At 40.3% G+C, this 19,027-nt stretch overlaps 2 protein-coding genes and 1 long non-coding RNA gene across 4 annotated transcripts in view; 1 reads left to right on the top strand and 2 right to left on the bottom strand.

The window, feature by feature from the left end:
- Positions 1-1,087, bottom strand: part of LOC146690673 (cystathionine beta-synthase-like) — a 10,260-nt gene extending 9,173 nt beyond the window's left edge. Inside the window, exon 1 of the mRNA XM_085433713.1 lies at positions 322-1,087. The gene's annotated coding sequence lies outside the window, so the exon portion shown is untranslated. The remainder of the gene's footprint in view (positions 1-321) is intronic.
- The window catches only part of LOC146690672 (uncharacterized), a 9,021-nt gene extending 6,237 nt beyond the window's left edge, over positions 1-2,784 (top strand). Inside the window, exon 4 of the long non-coding RNA XR_014915456.1 lies at positions 2,734-2,784. This is a non-coding gene — a long non-coding RNA (uncharacterized LOC146690672). The remainder of the gene's footprint in view (positions 1-2,733) is intronic.
- Positions 1,265-19,027, bottom strand: LOC146690671 (cystathionine beta-synthase-like). 2 transcript variants are annotated; one of them, XM_085433715.1, is made up of 15 exons: positions 18,871-19,024; positions 17,221-17,509; positions 16,347-16,453; positions 14,567-14,701; positions 14,395-14,474; positions 14,121-14,325; positions 13,548-13,639; positions 13,278-13,397; positions 13,116-13,200; positions 12,928-13,033; positions 11,578-11,655; positions 11,340-11,474; positions 2,768-2,876; positions 2,587-2,671; positions 1,265-2,272 (listed from the first exon to the last, which is right to left on the bottom strand). In XM_085433715.1, exons 2-15 carry the CDS (start codon positions 17,505-17,507, stop codon positions 2,148-2,150), a joined length of 1,749 nt encoding a protein of 582 aa, XP_085289841.1. In that variant the 5' UTR covers positions 17,508-17,509; positions 18,871-19,024; the 3' UTR covers positions 1,265-2,147. The 2 variants fall into 2 exon arrangements, with proteins under 2 accessions (XP_085289841.1, XP_085289842.1); XM_085433716.1 differs by lacking the exons at positions 1,265-2,272; positions 2,587-2,671; positions 2,768-2,876 and adding an exon at positions 3,813-5,968 and having other exon boundaries at positions 18,871-19,027.

Raw genomic sequence — 19,027 nt, 5'->3', positions numbered from 1 at the left:
CACAATGTTACAGTCATCTGTGGCTATAGGGACCCAACATTTCTGCTTAATCTTCAGAATAAATATAATGACAATTTCATTCACTTTGTAAACCATGGAATATGATTACATACTTTATTTTGTGAATTAAATCATATACTGCACTACTGAAAACACTGAACACTTAAAAAAACAACAACATAAAAGTACTAAAAGTACACAGCACAGATGTACTTCTGCATTTTAAGGATGACCCAGGTGAGGAAACCACACCCAACTCTCGCTGGCTGATACAGTTAGCTAAATCAGCTTAGCTAAAAACTTACTAAAACATTTACTCACCAAGACCATGAGAAAGTAGTTGGACATTATCAAGCTGGTACCACAATCACTTTTACTTTCATTCCTAAACAACAAGAAGAAGAAACAACAGGCTTTTTTTCCCACTCCTGTGTTGTTGCATTCAGGTTCAACCGGAGTGGGCGGGACTTGTTTCCTCCCTCCAATAGAATTTCAGTATATGCCCTAGGGGAATCCAAACTTCAGTAATACACAAATTAACCTAAGAGCTGGAGTTCTAAATCAGAATGTAAAATAAGACACACAGAGAGTTGCTGCTAGTGGGCTACATTGTAATAACATTGTAACAAGTGAACTCTGCTTTCTGCTGATAGCACACAGGTGAGTCCTAGTTTCAGCATAACCGCACCCTGGAGATAAAAACAGGAATCAACATGTTTCTCTAACTGTGTACTGAAATGCTGAATTCCTACTAACTGCAGTTAAAGGAGTGGTGTGCAATAACATTCACAGAAAGGCATGGAGTGACGCCCACCTCCATACACATGAACGAATATATCTTCCTCCGCTGTTTAGAAATTCAAGATAAATTGAATCAGATTAAAACATACCATTTGCACTCCCTGTCTGCAGAAAGACACAAACCTGTGTGCTGGTAGTGTGTCAAAAACTGATTTCCAATATTTGCCATAAAGATGATTGTTGGAATTTAAACAGTTATAAATGATTGCTGGCATCTAAGATATGCCAAACATATAATATCAAGTCATTTTGACTCAGCGATAACAATTTTTTGTGTATTCACTGTTATATGTCCTTTTAATTTTAATGTCTCACCAACATTAAAAATGTTTTTATTCAAGAGTGATCCGGCCATGAGGGCAGCTGAAATAAAATAAAAAAATCCAATTTCTGTGAACACGCTGAGAGACCAAAAAGAACTAGATTGATTATACTGCAGTTGCAAGAAGGCAGAGTCATAAAATGTTTGCAAAACAGGTTATTTCTTTATTTTCTATATAACCACATAATAAACCCCGTTCACTACAGTCTAATTACAACGTAAGTAAATATTAGACATAAAAGCACACGAGAACAGCAGAAATCATTGTTTGGCTTTTTTGGCACAACACCAACAACATCTGATATCTCCTATTGGTGCCGTTTCTGCATCATCATCATAATATTGGTCCATGATCAACATTGCAACTGACCAATAACATTGTCATGATGTTATATGCTTTGCATTGTGAGGTACACAGAAGAAACAAAATATGCCTCTGTTTATATCATACTTCTGGACATAATTGTATCTATATTCATTTATACAACATAATAAACTATTTTATCAACGTAGGCTTCTCTTAGTCAAATTTAGGTTATGTTGGTTTGCTAGTTTTTAAATGTATAAACTAACTTCTTGGCTAATGCTAAGTGACTTACACGGAGCAAATAAAGCAAATTGATAAAAACATGTACAAAAAAAGAAAAAACACTAAACACAAAGGCACCACACTTAAAAAAGACATTATGTGTGGCAGGAAAAAAAGAAAGAATAGAAATATTTTTACTGTATTGTAAGAGAAAAGAGTCAGTTCCAGAAAGATGATGGTAACGTCCCTCCAAAAAAAAACTAAGCTGCCCTTTAACTGGAGATTTTTCACTCATTACAAGATGCACAGTGTTAAAAAAAAGAACAAAGATAGCTCTGAATAGTGCTTTACAACTTCTCTGTCCTCTCTGGAGCTCTATTATTATTATCATCATCATTATTATTATGATTATTTCAGTGACACTACAGGTGATCGTTTGCTGTCCCTCAATGAACAGGAAGTAAAATCCACGTTAAACAGGACACAGTCACTGGGTTACACTGCCTGACTTTGATGGTTGCAGTCCTGCCCCTCGTGTCTGGTGATGTAGGAGAGAAGGTCAATCGCTGTCACGACAGCAAATAAAATCTCCCTCTGGAGGGCCGACCCATCGACCCCGTCTGCACAGAGACACAAAACTCCTGTTAAACACAGAAGACTGTTGTGGTTTGTTTACTGCACAGGCTCATGAACAAAGTTTCCCATGTCATCCACAAATACAGGTTTTAGCTCAATGATGGAAAGAAAGAGCCATATGTGAACATGATCCAGGAGAATGCAAATGTGTGATTGTAAATCAGTGTCTTTGGGTGTCACAACCAAAATGAAGCTTTGTGAATGACATTTATCAACCATGCAATAAACAGCTCATTATAATAATGATCTGCACATAAATGTCCTGCATAAACACTATTTAGGAAATGGATTTTCTCACATTGCGTTTGATTGTGAACCACCAGGGCAAAGTTATCAGTTTTGAGGATATGGGAAAGCTTCCCCAGGTCGTCTGTCAGGTGCACCTGAAAGCACAAGTGGAGGAAGATTAAACAAGCGTGTAAAAACGTTCATTATGTCATCAAAGGTCGCCATGAAGAGCTCTGCATTCTCTGACTGACCTGTTTGAAGGCTTTGAGGAGCACCGCGCTGACAGCCGCTGAAAGTTCAACCTTCCCCGCCAACAGAGAGGACAGAATGGTTTCCAGAGTCACCATTCCCAGGATGGCCCTGTGGAAATACACAAAACCCACAAACTCCCATCAGACTCAGGTGACGAGAAGACTAACCCTGTTGTGGCCATTTTTGTTGAATGTTTATAAAATGCAAAATGCAATTTGTATTCATTTTTGTTTTTTCTTTAAAGGTGTAAGAATATTCTGACCTGGTTTTGTTATGTAAATTTGTAATTAATTTTATTGGAGAAGCTTTTGGAAAGTGATTGGTTTATTAGCTTATGGACCCTCCCATTAATCAAGAGATTAAGAGCACCCTGGATGGGTGTGGTAAAGAGGTTTTTCGTTTTTTGTTTGCCAAATGTCAGATGGGAAGACGGGAGGGTTAGAAAATGATTTTTTGACCACTTTTGAAGAAGTTGTTAAAGCAAATTAAATTAGCTTTCGTTTAATTTTAAGTTTTAAGAAGTTATTTGGTTGATTATTGTTTATAATTTTGCACGAAATAAACCACATATGATTTTTAAACAATGGAGTCAGAAGTGCGTTCTAAAACAAACCTCCCGTTGCCACCCACGGCCTTTTCTTGGACTTTTTTGGTGTTTGGAACGTAAAAGGCCGCGACATTTAAGTCAAAAAATCATTTTGACTCGCTTGGATGTCAACTTGGAAGATGGAAAAGCTTGCAAGATTGGACTTGGAAGACTGGATCTTCGCAGAATGGACTGAAAAGAAATGACGCAAAGTTCGTGAGTAAATGCGAAACTTTGTTTGGATCAACCGAGATGCTGAGCTGCAACTTGAAACATTTGTATTAAACAATTATCTTTTGGACCCTGTGAAACGAATTTTCTGGTTAAAATGGAGGAACAAGAAAGAGAGCTTTTTAATTTAATTAAAAAACGCAGAGCGAAGCTTGGCGTTCTGACAAGAAAACGAAATGACATTAATGCTCTCATTGATGCTGGAGAATCAAAAGCCTCCATAGATGAACACATGAGAACATTTAATGATTATTTGGGAGAGTTTATGGACTTACAGACTTCAGTTCAAAAATTGCTGAACGATGATGAAAAGGAAACAGATCACAGCGATTGGTATGAACCTAAGCTGAGCAGTTTTAAAGACTTTCTGCATGAAATCGACACTTGGATAAATGCAGACCCTGATCCACAAAAGGATGAAGTTGCAGCCTCTAATGTTGAATCAAAGGTAGCATCTCATGACAGTGACATTGCGCCGCATGATAGTGTCTCACAAGTAGCGCAAGAAGCGAGCGACATGATTTCTGAACGAGTTGCTAAACCTGTCAGCAAGGGCTCTAGTAAAGCGCCCAGTAATGTTACTGCAGCCTTAAGTTTAAGGAGTAAAAGCTCGCGTGCGGCTTCAATGGCGCTGATGGAAGCTGAAGTGGAAAGAGCCGCTTTTTGTTTGCACTGAAGCACCGCAGCAATTTCCTAATGTTGTAAACCTGCTCAACATTTGGCAATAAACCCCATTCTGATTCTGATTCTGATTTAAAAGCGGAGGTGGACGCACTGCAAGAAAAACATGCGCTCGAACTGGAAGAAGTTCAATTAAAAGCAAGAAAAGAAGCATTGGCTCTAAGAACTAAGTTGGTTAAGGCTGATGCAAAAAGGCAAATTCTCACCTCTGCTCAGGATCGGCAGAGCCTTGCATCCAGGGCTGAGGTTGAATCAGAAGGCGGGATTACAGCGCCTTCTGGAACATCTACTGAGTTCATACCTGCTGCTACAGCTCGAAAGGCTCCAAGAACAAAGAAAGCCCCTTTAGTTCATTCTCCTTTGCCAATGCCCCTAGAGACACATGCACCTGCTAAGGTCAAACCAGAAGGGGAAAGCCCAAGGCCAATCTCTTCACAGGTTGATGTTCACAGCAGTGCCCTAATAGAGATTATGACAAAGCAAAATGAAATTACTCAGATGCTTGTAAACCAACAGAGGTTGTCACTGCTTCCAGCTATAGACATTCCTGTTTTTGGTGGTGATCCTTTGCGTTTTAGATCCTTTCTTAAGGCTTTTGAACAAGGAATAGAGACTAAAACTGATAATATGCAGGATAGGCTTTATTATTTAGAACAGTTTACTACAGGACAGCCCAGAATTTTAGTGAGAAGTTGTATGCACATGAGTCCACAGACAGCTTATGTTGAGGCAAAAAGGCAGCTTGAGTGGAACTTTGGTAACAGAGCAAAGATAACGTCTGCATTTATAGACAAGGCTCTTAACTGGTCAGTTTTAAAGTCTGATGATGCTTCAGCATTACGAGCTTACACATTCTTTCTAAGAAGCTGCTTCAACACAATGGATGAAGCTGGGTTTCTTGATGAGCTGGAAAATTCAACCAATATGAGGATTCTTGTTTCAAAGTTGCCTTTTAGACTTCGTGATAAATGGCGACTAATAATCGTTGATATAACAGAAAAGTGCGATCGCAGAGCAGGATTTAAAGATCTTCTTGATTTTCTTGAAAAGCAAACAAGAGCTGCATTAGATCCTGTTTTTGGAGAAAGTCAAAACACAAAAGAAAAGATGGCTTCAAAACCATCAAAGACACCGCTTAAAACTAAAAGCAGTAGCTTTGCTACTTCTGTTGCTGTAGTTTCAGAACAGATCAATGACAAACACAAACCGGAACGGACTCAGATAAGCCATGAAGATAAAGGGTTAGATCAAACTCGGTGCTTGTTTTGTGACCAAACTCATTTTTTGGACGTATGTGACTCATTCAAACTAAAAGCCAACAAAGAAAAGGTGACATTCCTTAAGAGTAAAGGTTTATGCTTTGGTTGCTTAAAGAGAGGCCACATGAGTAAAGCTTGTCCACATCGTTTGACGTGCCACACCTGTAACAAAAATCACCCTACTGTTCTTCACATAGACTCAAAAGAACGGCAGTGGCAAGCAGCTAAAGCTGAATTTAAGGAATCATCAGTCTCAAATGCTCTTGTTTCTTTGAACTTTGGTAGCCATACTGGGGCCGGGGCTAATGAATGTGCCTTGTCAGTTGTTCCAGTAAAAGTGAAGTTGGAAAATGGGACGAAGGTTGTGGAGACGTACGCCTTTCTTGATCCCGGCAGCTCTGCAACTTTTTGCACTGAGGCGTTGATGATGCAGTTAAATGCATCTGGAAAAAAAGTGGAAATCATGTTAAAGACTATGGGTCAGGAAAGGCCAGTAAGTAGCTATAAACTTTTTGGTATGGAAGTAGCTGCTTTGAAACAGAATGAGTATTTGAGGTTGCCTGATGTGTACACTCAAAAGGTTATTCCTGTCACTAAAGAAAATATCCCTAAAGAAGAAAACTTAAGAAAATGGCCTTACTTAAAGGATGTTGAGTTGACACCGATAAATGCTGGCATTGGGCTGCTTATTGGTGTAAATTCTCCCAAAGCGCTGGAACCTTGGAGAATCATTAACAGTGAGGGTAATGGACCCTATGCTGTGCTAACTCGTCTCGGTTGGGTTGTCAATGGGCCACTCAATCAGGGTAGTGAAAAGGATGAGCATGATGCTAGTTTTGTTCAGGTAAACCGCATTTCTATAAGTAGTTTAGAGGAAATGCTGGTTAAGCAGTATAATCAAGATTTTGTGGAGAACCAGTGTAATGAGCGTGCAGAAATGTCTGTAGAAGATAAACAGTTCATGAACATAATGTCAGAGTCAGCTGTACTTAAGGATGGCCATTATTACTTGAAATTACCCTTTCATAAACCTGAAGTAAGAATGCCAAACAACAAGCAGGTGGCTCAGCAGAGGGCGCAATATCTGCTAAAACGGTTTCAGAAGGATCAGTTATTCTTTGAAGAATACAAAGAATTCATGCACAATGTTAGTATGGAGGGACATTCAGAAATCATACCACAAGAACAGTTGAAGAATGAGGAAGGGAAGGTGTGGTATATGCCTCATCATGGGGTCTACCACCCCCGCAAGAAAACACTGCGTGTTGTGTATGATTGTGCTTCAACATTTTCTGGAACATCACTGAACAAAGAGCTATTACAAGGCCCAGATCTGACTAGCACTTTATTAGGTGTGCTGATTCGCTTTCGGCAGGGTCCAATAGCACTTATGACAGACATTAAAGGGATGTTTCATCAGGTCAGAGTAGCTGAGGAACACGTAAACTTTTTACGTTTTCTCTGGTGGCCTGATGGTGACATCACAAAACAGCTGGTGGAACATAGAATGCTAGTCCACATTTTTGGTGCAGTATCCTCCCCCAGCTGTGCCACCTATGCACTACTAAAGACTGCTGATGACAACCAACATCTGTACCCAGAGGAGGTTATACATACAATCAGGCATAGTTTCTATGTAGATGACTGTCTTAAATCTACTCAGTCTGTTGAGCAGGCCATCTCACTTTATCAGCAGCTTACTGAAGTGTGTGCCAAGGGGGGATTTAAGCTCAATAAGTGGGTATGTAGTGATCGCTCTGTCCTCTGTCAGATCCCGGAGGAAAATAGAGCCACAGGTGTAAAGATGCTGGACCTTAGTTGGGATCAGCTACCCACAGAAAGAGCTCTCGGTGTGCAATGGGATGTTGAACGTGATGTTTTCACATTCAGTATTGCGAACAAGAACAAACCACTTACAAGACGTGGTATTCTGTCCAATGTCAGCTCCATTTACGACCCTTTGGGTTTCTTAGCTCCAGTCATTCTGCCTGCAAAACAAATTCTGCAACATCTATGTAAACTGAGGTTTGGCTGGGATGAGACAATACCAGCAGAAATGGCACAAACTTGGCAAAAATGGGTTGAGGATTTAGTTCTTCTTAACAAGTTTAGTATTAGTAGATGTGTCACACCCAAAGGATTTGTGGAGATAAAAAATGCACAGCTGCATCACTTTTGTGATGCCAGTGAAACTGGGTATGGTGCTGTATCATATCTTAGGCTATCTAATAGCAAGCAGGAAGTGTGTGTTTCCTTTATTATTGCAAGGGTGGCGCCGTTAAAACAAGTCACCATCCCACGTCTTGAGCTGGCTGCTGCAGTTTTAGCTGTGCGCTTGGACAAAATGCTATCAGTTGAACTCAATCTTAATCTGAGTGAGTCAGTCTTTTGGTCTGACAGCACAACTGTGCTACAGTACATTGCAAACACAACCACACGGTTCAAAACGTATGTAGCTAATAGAGTTTCCACCATTCATGCTTTGACAAAAGTTGAGCAGTGGAGGTACATCAGTTCAAAGCTGAATCCAGCTGATGCAGCCTCTCGAGGAATGACAGTTGGCTGTTTCCTGAAATCTTCCACCTGGATCAATGGTCCAGAATTTCTCAGTAAACCTGTTGTTCACTGGCCTGTAGGCATGAATTGTGTATCTGTCCATTTGGAAGCTGACCCAGAAGTAAAAGTGTTGTGTGCAGCTGTGCTGAAAGAAGATGTGTGTCCCACTACTAAGCTGCTGTTGTACTTCTCCAGCTGGACAAAATTAAAAAGGTGTGTGGCATGGATCCTGAAAGTAAAAGAAAGACTTAAACTGCAAACAAGGAAAAGACAGAAGTTGCTGGGCACGCACTGTGGAAGTCAAATATGTGTTAAGCAAGATGATAAATGGAACCCTCTGCTCAAAACTGAGGATTTGTCCAAGGCTGAGGAAGCTATAGTGAGCTTTGTGCAGAGAAAACGTTTTGCTGACGAAATGACTGCCCTAAACTCTGGCACTGTAAGGAAGTCAAGTCATCTGTATAAGCTTGATCCTGTAGTTGCTAATGGTGTCTTGAGAGTGGGTGGAAGACTGAGCAAAGCGGATTTACCTGAGGAAACAAAACATCCGGCAATTTTGCCAAAAGAAAGCCATGTTTCAAAGCTTATTCTTCAGCATATTCACGAAAAGATTGGTCACAGAGGAAGAAATCACATGCTTTCAACACTTCGCCGTCAGTACTGGATTCCTCATGCTAATTCAGCAGCTAGAAAAATAATCAAAGATTGCATAGTGTGTCAAAGACAACGGCAAAAGCCAGGTGAGCAGAAAATGTCTGATCTTCCTATTGACAGAATCTCAGCTGATCTTCCACCATTTACCTATGTTGGTGTTGATTATTTTGGACCAATGGAAGTAAAGAGAGGCAGGAGTCTTGTTAAGAGGTATGGAGTTCTCTTCACATGCCTAACCTGTCGTGCGATCCACATGGCACATTCTCTTGATACAGGCTCCTGCATTAATGCCATCAGGAGATTCATCTGCCGTAGAGGACAGGTCAAAGAAATCCGGTCAGACAATGGAACCAACTTTGTCAGCTCGAATCGTGAGTTAAAACAAGCTATGTTAGAGCTAAACCAAAGTAAAATCCAAAAAGGCTTAGCACAGGATGGCATAAAGTGGACCTTTAACCCGCCCTATGGGGCCCATCATGGTGGAGTATGGGAGCGCTTGGTGCAAGAAATGAAGAGAATATTATGCTCTATCACAAACCAGCAAGTACTAGATGATGAAACCTTGCATACAGTTTTTTGTGAAGTGGAGGCTATACTGAATGACCGCCCAATCACACCTTCTTCTGACGATCCCAATGATGTAGAAGCTCTTACTCCAAATCACTTGCTCCAGTTAAAAGGCAAACCTGTGCTGCCACCAGGTTTATTTAAAAAAGAGGATCTGTATCTGCGAAGACGATGGAAACAAGCCCAGTATATTGTGGATCTATTCTGGAAAAGGTGGGTGAAAGAATACCTTCCTATGTTGCAGGAACGACAGAAATGGAACAAGATTCGTAGGAACTTTTGCATTGGTGATGTTGTGCTTGTTGTTGATGGAGCTGCACCAAGAAATTCTTGGCCCATTGGCCGCATCACTGAAACCATGGCCGATGCACACGGAGTAGTTCGCCGTGTTAGAGTTAAGACACGAACAAATGAGCTGGAGAGGCCAATCAACAAAATATGTCTCCTGGTGGAGGCCATCTAGAGGAAACAATGAATGTTTGCCTCCAACTGAGCCAAGTTCTGGAACCTCTGGCTCTACATTTACACTGACACTCACTTTGCTCTACACTCCATTATGCAACATACACCTTTTTTGAATACACACAAAGCAAACACATGAACAACAGAGACTTGAAATCATAGAACATTGACCTTTCCTTTTGTTTGGTTTTTAAGAAGACTTATACGGATGGACTACTGAAGAAAATTATTGGTATTGCATTTTGTGATGGCCACTTAGACAGATATAATTCATGTTACACAGGAATTAGGGGCCGGAATGTTGTGGCCATTTTTGTTGAATGTTTATAAAATGCAAAATGCAATTTGTATTCATTTTTGTTTTTTCTTTAAAGGTGTAAGAATATTCTGACCTGGTTTTGTTATGTAAATTTGTAATTAATTTTATTGGAGAAGCTTTTGGAAAGTGATTGGTTTATTAGCTTATGGACCCTCCCATTAATCAAGAGATTAAGAGCACCCTGGATGGGTGTGGTAAAGAGGTTTTTCGTTTTTTGTTTGCCAAATGTCAGATGGGAAGACGGGAGGGTTAGAAAATGATTTTTTGACCACTTTTGAAGTTGTTAAAGCAAATTAAATTAGCTTTCGTTTAATTTTAAGTTTTAAGAAGTTATTTGGTTGATTATTGTTTATAATTTTGCACGAAATAAACCACATATGCTTTTTAAACAATGGAGTCAGAAGTGTGTTCTAAAACAAACCTCCCGTTGCCACCCACGGCCTTTTCTTGGACTTTTTTGGTGTTTGGAACGTAAAAGGCCGCGACAAACCCATTGTGTCTCTGCCTGCTTATGTCCACCAAATGTCAAGATTAAAAAATGGGTAACCAAACTGGATGATTAATCAATGTAGTTTTTAACTAGAGTTTATCTTGAGACGAGATCCAACTTATATGGTTACACACTCAAATAAAGCTACCTCACATGGGGATTTACACTGGAGGGACAGGGTTGTAATGTATGTGTATATACCCATCAGACGTCCAGCTGCCCACACACATCTTTAAACTACATCCCTGCAAAGTTTAACATCTCTGACTACAAGTGAGCAACACTGCTGGAAGTGTTAATAAAAACATAAATAATCACTGAGGTTTTAAAAGCTGTGGGAAATACAAGCTTCACATGTTCATATTATTTATGTTTAAAAATATTTCAGTTGGGTAGTTATATAAAGATGAAAATAAGACAAAAAGATCAGACAAGACAAAGGTCACAGACAAAGTGTTAGAATCTCTTCCTGACACTGTGATGTCATCCCGAAATTCAATTTCCACCATCAACTCGAGAACAGAGCCACGTTTCAGTGTGAAATCCTGAGATCAAACTACGACCTGTGGAACATCTGCCGAGCATTTAGCTGCTCTGCACGAGCGAAGATGACGATACAGAGGATGAGATCTGTTTCCCTGAAATCTCCATGGAGACCACTGTTTGTGTTTATGCTGGAAGTTCCTGTCCTCTTCCTGTTTATACAAGGTCATATCCAAACAGAGCATTTATAATACTAACCTGATATTGAGAAGAAGAGACATACCCTGACTCAGTGACGACTGGTGCCTGACCCAGTGAGTTCTCCTTTAGGATCTCAATGGTTTTCTGGCAGGACACAGAATGTGTGATGGTGAGGGGGGCAGACAGGTGTAGACTCTGAACAGTCCGGTTCCACCACCTGCAAGACGGAAAAACAGAGGTTTTAACACCAACCTGCCCCGTCATACCTCCTCTGAGGGGTATAAGCTATAGCTGATTTGCGGATTTTTGTTGTTTTTTACCAGGGTTTTGGGTCCATTTGAGCGTCCAAGCAGAGGAAGCCTTTCTCACACATCCACTGATCCCTCAGGAACTTTGACCTGCGGGTAGATACGGGTGAGTTTGAAGAAGTGTGCTAAAGTTCAGCCAGGGTTCCACCTAAAACACATCTGACTCTAGACAATCTGTTATTTATCAGCTGCATCACTGCTTTACGTCAGTTTTTCTTTTTTTAATGCTGACAGCTTTATTGTGGGATTTATTGGTTATTTTAGGGATAGGAAATGGCTGTAAAAATAAAAGAAAGAAAGAAAGCATCCTAGTTGAAACACATGTGTCTCTTTCTCTCTCATTTCCTGTCACTGCTGTTCTGTCCTTAATAATGGGAAAAACATCCACACAAAGGGTTTCAAAAGAAAGTGCTTTTATGTTAAATTCTTGTCTAACTAATGGCTGGTGGGAGCCACATGATTACTGCTTTTAGCCAGACATAGCTCAGAGGAAGAGAGTCCAACTCTTTGAAACCATGAAGATCTCTAAACTGTTCAGTGGACTGAATCATTTCTACACACATTTACACATTTTTGAGGACAAAGCTAAAAACTGTTGGATGGTCTGTGGTTAAATTTGGTACATATGTTCATTCACTGGCTTTTAAAGATTTCATTAAAATGTTCTTTTTAAATGGGGAAAGATTATAAAGCATACATCTTTAATCATCTAAAAAAAAAAACAAGAATGGAAGCAGAAATTTTAATACATTTTCTCTCTAATCCACGCAGGATCAAAAGTATACGTACCAGCCCCTGGCCCAAAATCAGCAGCTTCAAGTTCAACGGAAAAGAGCAGCTGCCCCACATAGACAAGCCAAATGCCTTCTGAAGCAACGTTTTATGATCAGAAGGGACAAAAACTGAGCTATTCGGCCAGTAACAAGAGGTGTATTTGTAGGAATAAAGCGGAGGCATTCACAACAAAGAAGATTATAGCATCTGTTCATGCTCAAGGGTGTTTTGCACCCAGTAGTGTGTATGGATGCACAAATAATGAAGAAGGAAAACTACCTCTAAATTCTGAAACTTTACATCAAATTAACAGCTAGATAAACTTGACCTGATAAAACCTGGACACATTAAGGTGTTCCAGCAGGACACAAACACACATCCAAACTGGTTTTGGAATGGAAATAGCAAACTTGTGAAATGACCATTGAAAAGTCCTAACGTCACCCCTATTTAAAAAGTATTGATGTTCATGGGCATGATGAGTGCATGTAAACGTCTGCCCACAACTGTATTTTTGAAGGCATGAAGGCCTGTGAGCACTCCAGACTCTCACTGGATTCAAAGTGTATCTGCCATTGTGTCTCGTACATGTAGTTGCGGACAGAGTCAGGCAGGATGACCACGCAGCGCTGCCCCTCCTCCAGCTGCTGAGCCATCTTCACAGCTGCTGCCATCGCTGAGCCAGAGCTGCCACCTTCAGCAAAACAGGCAAATCGATCATTTAGAGCAAACTCAGGTTGCTCATAACATACCACAACTCACTGATATGAACTTACCGCACAAAAGACCCTCCTCTCTGATCAGTTTGCGGGACATAAGGAACGTTTCTGTGTCGGTTGATTTGTACCAGACATCCACAATCTGTGCAGATTCAACAGAGACGGGCGTTTAGCAAAAATACTCACTTTACAAATGTGCACGTTAACAAAAATACTCACAGATCTGTCCAGTACTGTGGGGATGAAGTCATATCCAATACCTTCCACTTCAAATGGAACCTTTTCACTTTTCTCCTCTGAGCCAACCAGAACAGAGCCTTCAGGATCCACACCGACTATCTAAAAAACAGAGATGAGAACTGAGGAAAGAGGCTGCAAACGGTGCAGGGTTGGAGCTGCCAATATACGGATTGCTTCACTGATTAATATAAATTTCAGTAAAACAAAACTTTTATTTCAGATTCTAGATAAGTGGGTTGGGAATCTCGCCTTGACATTTGGACATCTTTCCTTTAACTTTCGAGCAACACCAGTGAGTGTGCCGCCCGTGCCGGCTCCGGCCACCAACATATCCAATTTACCTAAAAACAGAAACACATTTTCTTTTCCAAACTACAAAAAACATATATTTTTGGGATTCAAATAAACACCTGTTCCATGAGGATTCGCAGTTACAGGACAAACTATTTACGCCTTCCTTCATTCATGTCAGTTTGACGTATAGATCTAAGTTCCAGGAAATATAAAATACACACCATGAAATTGTAGGCAAATCATCACTTGTTACAACTAAGGTCTGCAAAAGATCATCTCTGTTTGCACAAGACAAATCTTGTGCTACAGCAGCAGAAGACCACACTGGGTGTCACTGACAGGAGTGAATGGGAAACTTCTGCTGCCACATTCGAAGGGTAAGGTCAAAATTTGGCATAAAAGATAAGATCATCTTGTGTTAATGGTTTAAGGTGGTGGTGGTTTAATGGTGTGGGGGGTCATTTCTTGAAAAAATTCAACTTCAAGCTAGAAGATGCATCAAAAATCAGAGTTTCTATCAGCTCGAACCATCACACTGCCCCAGTATCTCCTCAGCCGTGGTGTCGTAGTGAGCCAGGGGGTTGCTTGCATTGCGATACTGGTCAAGGATGTGCGAGTTGGGGATCTCGTTCTTCAGACGCCAGGCCGTACGTATATGAGACTCTGGTGAATCAAAAGCTGCAGCTGTGGGTGTGCGGACAATTTCTGCCCCGAGAGCTTGCAGGACATGCACCTAGGACACAGGAGAGGATGAGACTTCAATACATTCCTCACATTGAAAAGAAGAAACAGAGCTACTTACCTTCTCCATGCTCATCTTCTCAGGCATCACAATGATGCAATGGTAGCCTTTTACTGCAGCTATGAGGGCGAGGCCAATACCTGCACAAAGAGCAAGATTTATTTAAATGACCTTTTTCCTTCATTATATAGTTATAATACAGCCGTCAGCTCATTCGCTCAAACTGATGTACCCGTGTTTCCAGAGGTGGGCTCGATGATGGTGTCTCCTGGTTTAAGGACCCCGGCTCTCTCGGCGTCCTCCACCATGCGCAGGGCGATCCTGTCTTTCACACTGCCTCCTGCATTGAAGAACTCACACTTGGCCACTAAACACAGTCACCCATTAAAAACAAAAAAAGATATATTGCATCAGGGAGTGTTCAAAGTTAATCCAAAAGGTTTGCATTAGATAATGCGTGACAAATTTAATATGCATTGTAAATAACTAGGACTGAACCAGTGCAGAGAGAAGAATAATAGTTAATCTATTAACCTTTACCAGGTCACTGACGACCCATCTATGGTTGGTAATTTGAGAGGAAACATCTTAAAGCTTTTGAAATAAAACCTCTATATATAACTCTAAACTTAGATGGCTCCCCAATCACCCGCTAAAAGGTTAACAAGTATGAAAAGCATGCTTCTGTCATCTGTAACTAGATTCTGGTTCCCACGAGAATCTAGTTTTTACTTTGCTTTTATTTGTCCTGCTGAAAGTGCGTGTCTATGCCAGTCCACGTCTTTTATTTCCACAGAGAACAGTTCATGTCAGATCTCCCTCTGTAATCCTGACTGACTGTGTTTGAAGGAATTAGGAAATTCAATTTGTGGAGTGTGAGATCTGGATCTGCTCTTTTGCAAACTCATAGCAACACAGGGATAATGACATGCCTGCCAGCTACTGCATCAGCAACAACATGTTGTTAAGGTACCGGAACAAATATAAACTCTATTATTTCTCAAGTTTAGAGCTGCATTTTATTTGCAAAGGTTTTCTTTTTACTCTGTTGGATGACAGAACAAAGAGTCTTTCAGTCTCACCTCTCCATCCAGGGGAGCGAGCTGCCCCCTCATACAAGAAAACAACAGTTGCACAGTGAAAAAACATAAGGCCACCAGCTACATGATACTTCAACGCTCCCTTTTTAACAGCTGAGCAGGAAGCCAAGAGGGACACACTGGGTTCAACAGCCCTAGATTAAACAACGGCACCTCTTCCACTCGGATGCATCAACTTAACAACATATCCCCTAAAAGACATTCTTTTACACAAATATGGTAAGCCAGGTGAGATGTCACTCTGTAATCTGCTGCTGCTCAACTACAGTCTCATCCAAGCAGAGGTTTTTTTCACCCCACTAAACACAGTAAACTTATCAGCTTTCTCGCTGCTTAGGAGGGAGAACAATAAAGCTGCTGTTAGGACATTTAAAGCATCTTCTATCCTGAAAATAAGAAGACTGCACTCCTGCTCATTTTCTTGCAAGGACATATCAACGTCATTTTGGGGTGAGCGAAGGGGACTATTCAAAGAGAAAACTTAACATTTCACATCCATAAATATCCATAAACCCATATCTTTTGGATTAAAGTTGTAGCTTTGCAGTACAAGTACATGGATAGCAGTCAGGTTAAGGATCATGTTATTTATTTATCAAGGTTAATGTCATGTTTTATATTCTAAAAGGTTAATTCTGTTTAAATCTGTTTTGTATAGTACTAAAACTTAAAGCATGAAAAATGTGAACCTTTCTCTAAGTTTCCTTTTCCTTTCTTTTTTACTTATTTATTTAATTAGCTTACCCTGTTGTGTAATATTCAAGCCTCTGCTTTTACAAGCAAACTTTCAATTAGACTTATTTGCTTGAATGCAGAATAATAATAAAGATTTTGCAAAACCGTAAGCAAAAATAAGTCTTTTTTTTAAATCATCTTCTTACTTTTACATAATTTGTCACATCTTTTACTCACAGATATCACACTTGAGCCCAAACTCTTTGGGGATTTTGTTCAAGCGAACCAGAGGTGTGTGTCCAATTTTCTCAAGAATGCTGGAGAGGATGTCAGAGGGCTTGGTGCTGTAATGTAAGAGATAACACACACTAGGAGATACCATACAGGATTTCATGTATCTGATGAGAGTTTAACCAAAATTAGTGGAATTGTCAGAAATATCATCACATCATACACTCACTGGGCAATTTGTTAGGTACACCTTGCAAGCACTGGGTTGGTTTTCAAAACTGGCTTGAAAACCAACCCGGGAAACATTCCTCAGAGATTTTGACCCATGTCGACATGATACTATCACACAATTCAATCACCTCACAAAGATTTTCTTTTGGATTGAGATGTGGTGACCTGTGAGCTGAGATCATCTGAGCTTTACAAACACTAAAGAGGGAAAAGTGTAAAAAAAAACAAACCCTGTACACTAATCCACCAACACAAAGTGCCAGAACCACTGATACATGTGATACATGGCAAGATGGAGCCATGTTTTCATGTTGTTTACATCAAATTCTAACCCTGCCGTCTGAATGTGGTGGAAAAACATTACCATTTTCCCTCATTCTGATGCTTTGTTTGATCTTAAGCAGGTCATCTAGATCGTGTTTACATGCACTGAGTTGCTGCCATGTGATTGGCGGTTTACATATTTGCATTAACCAGCAGTTGAACAAGTGTACCTAATAAAGTGACACATCAGTGTATGTGTGACATCTGTTTGTCAAATCAGAATTAAATATTGCTGGTGACTCAACTCTGCTGCAAAAAGTAAGTAGACAGAGTCACTAGTTTTATTTAAAGACACAGCGACCTCTTTATTTCTCCAGACTCTTACCGTGCTGAGTGGCTATGAGGCGACTCTGACATGGGCGCGCCCAGCTTCCAAGTACATCTGCTGGGCAAATCAGGACGGATCCACTTCGTCTCATCAGGAGTCTCGTCTGTGTTCTCCAGCTGACTCTCAGTGAATGATTCATCCTTATCTTCACCATCAGCAGATAACCTGTCACAACTGTTCACAGCTGCTGTAGCACAAGTGACTTCTGCATTTGTTGGGTTAGCTGCAGATGTGCAAGGAGAAGGAACTTCTTCCAAGGATGCAGCACCAGAAACAGAGGGCATGGCTGCAGTGGGATGAGACATATATTATCATCAAGCTGTATTTTTTATTTTATCTAACCATGCATTAATTCAAAGACAACTAGCATTAAACAGTTGGGTTGATATCCTCCAATTATAATTTTAAGAATTTGTTGCTTCTTCTGTCTCTGTCTCCACATTCCATTTATCCAACTTTGTCTTTGGACAGTGGGAGAAAACTCACACTGGTACAGTCTGGCCACATACACGTCACACAGACAGGCCCAAGCAAGCAAGCAGGCTTGAATCTAAGCTGTGTTGCTGTGAGGCAGCAGCACTGACCCGCACAAAATATGTGTCTGGTACAATTTATTTATATGGGGGGGGGGGGTTCCTACATAATTTTCTAGTGTTTAATCGGTTTTTATACTTTTTGCTCATTTATATCACAGCGCCACAGTCAGTGTTGGGGAGTAACGGAATACATGTACCGCCGTTATGTATTTAAAATACAAAACATGAGTATTTTACAATTGTGATGATCTCAGCGACATATTTTCAAGGCACAAAACGAAGAGTTCTTACATTAGTGAAATCTGAAACAAACCATTTGGCCTTCAACAGGCGTCTCCTAAAAGATTAAGAAACTAATGTAGCTGAGGGAGTGATCTCTGTGGTATTTCAACCTTGTACCAGCCTGTGATTCTCACACATCAATTCTTGGGTCAAAGAGAAAAATAACTAAAACAAAGGGGCCTTATTGAATGACAGAGTTTTCCTGTATAATGTCACTATAAAACAATATCCAGTAAATGCTACCATGGTACTAAAATACCTAACAGTAACCTTCCCAACACTGTCCACAGTGCAGTGCTTTAGACATCTGGCTAACAAGCAAAAGCACATTTTTGCTCCAGAATCAAAATCAAAACATGAATATGAATTGGAAAAATTATGATACACATTCTCCCTGATTGGCATTTGCTTCAGTAAACAACAAATCGATTTATTTAATAATTTAAAAAGTGATAGCCATTCCTCGTTTCACATTATACAACTTCAGTTTTGGGGAATTACAAGCTAGACAATTAATAGATAAAAGGCCTTTAAATTTAATAGTGTCAATAGTGTCAAAATAGTGTCAAATATAGTTAAATGTGTTCATATTTTCTCCCGACATAACAATAGCTCACGACTAGCATAAAAAAACAACGTTGTAATAACGTCGTAACATCTCAGCAGGTAAACTTGGGCTCTGTTTTTCCTGATAACGCACAAGTGAGTTCAGGAAAGCCTGGAAATAAGAACAAAACCAGTCTTTCCACAGCTGTGCACCAGAGTACTGAATCTCTGCTGTGTTTAAAGCCATTCATATTGAGCAACACGAAAAGGGCAGTGCACTCACCTGTGTGCCGGACATGAACCCTTGCAGCTGTCAGATGGACACCTGAGTTCTCTGCGCTTTATTTTCAGGTCCCTATCCGCCAATCAGCGCACAGTGATTGGTCTTGCCCCTGAGCATTTATGTCCAATAGCATGCAGCGTGGACGCTTCTTACAATG

This window comes from Copadichromis virginalis, linkage group LG16 (assembly GCF_057382275.1).
Source record: "Copadichromis virginalis isolate Kocher_CV1m ecotype Utaka linkage group LG16, C_Virginalis_male_GT1.1, whole genome shotgun sequence".
Lineage (NCBI taxonomy): Eukaryota > Metazoa > Chordata > Actinopteri > Cichliformes > Cichlidae > Copadichromis > Copadichromis virginalis.
This window is presented reverse-complemented; position numbering and strand designations above follow the sequence as displayed.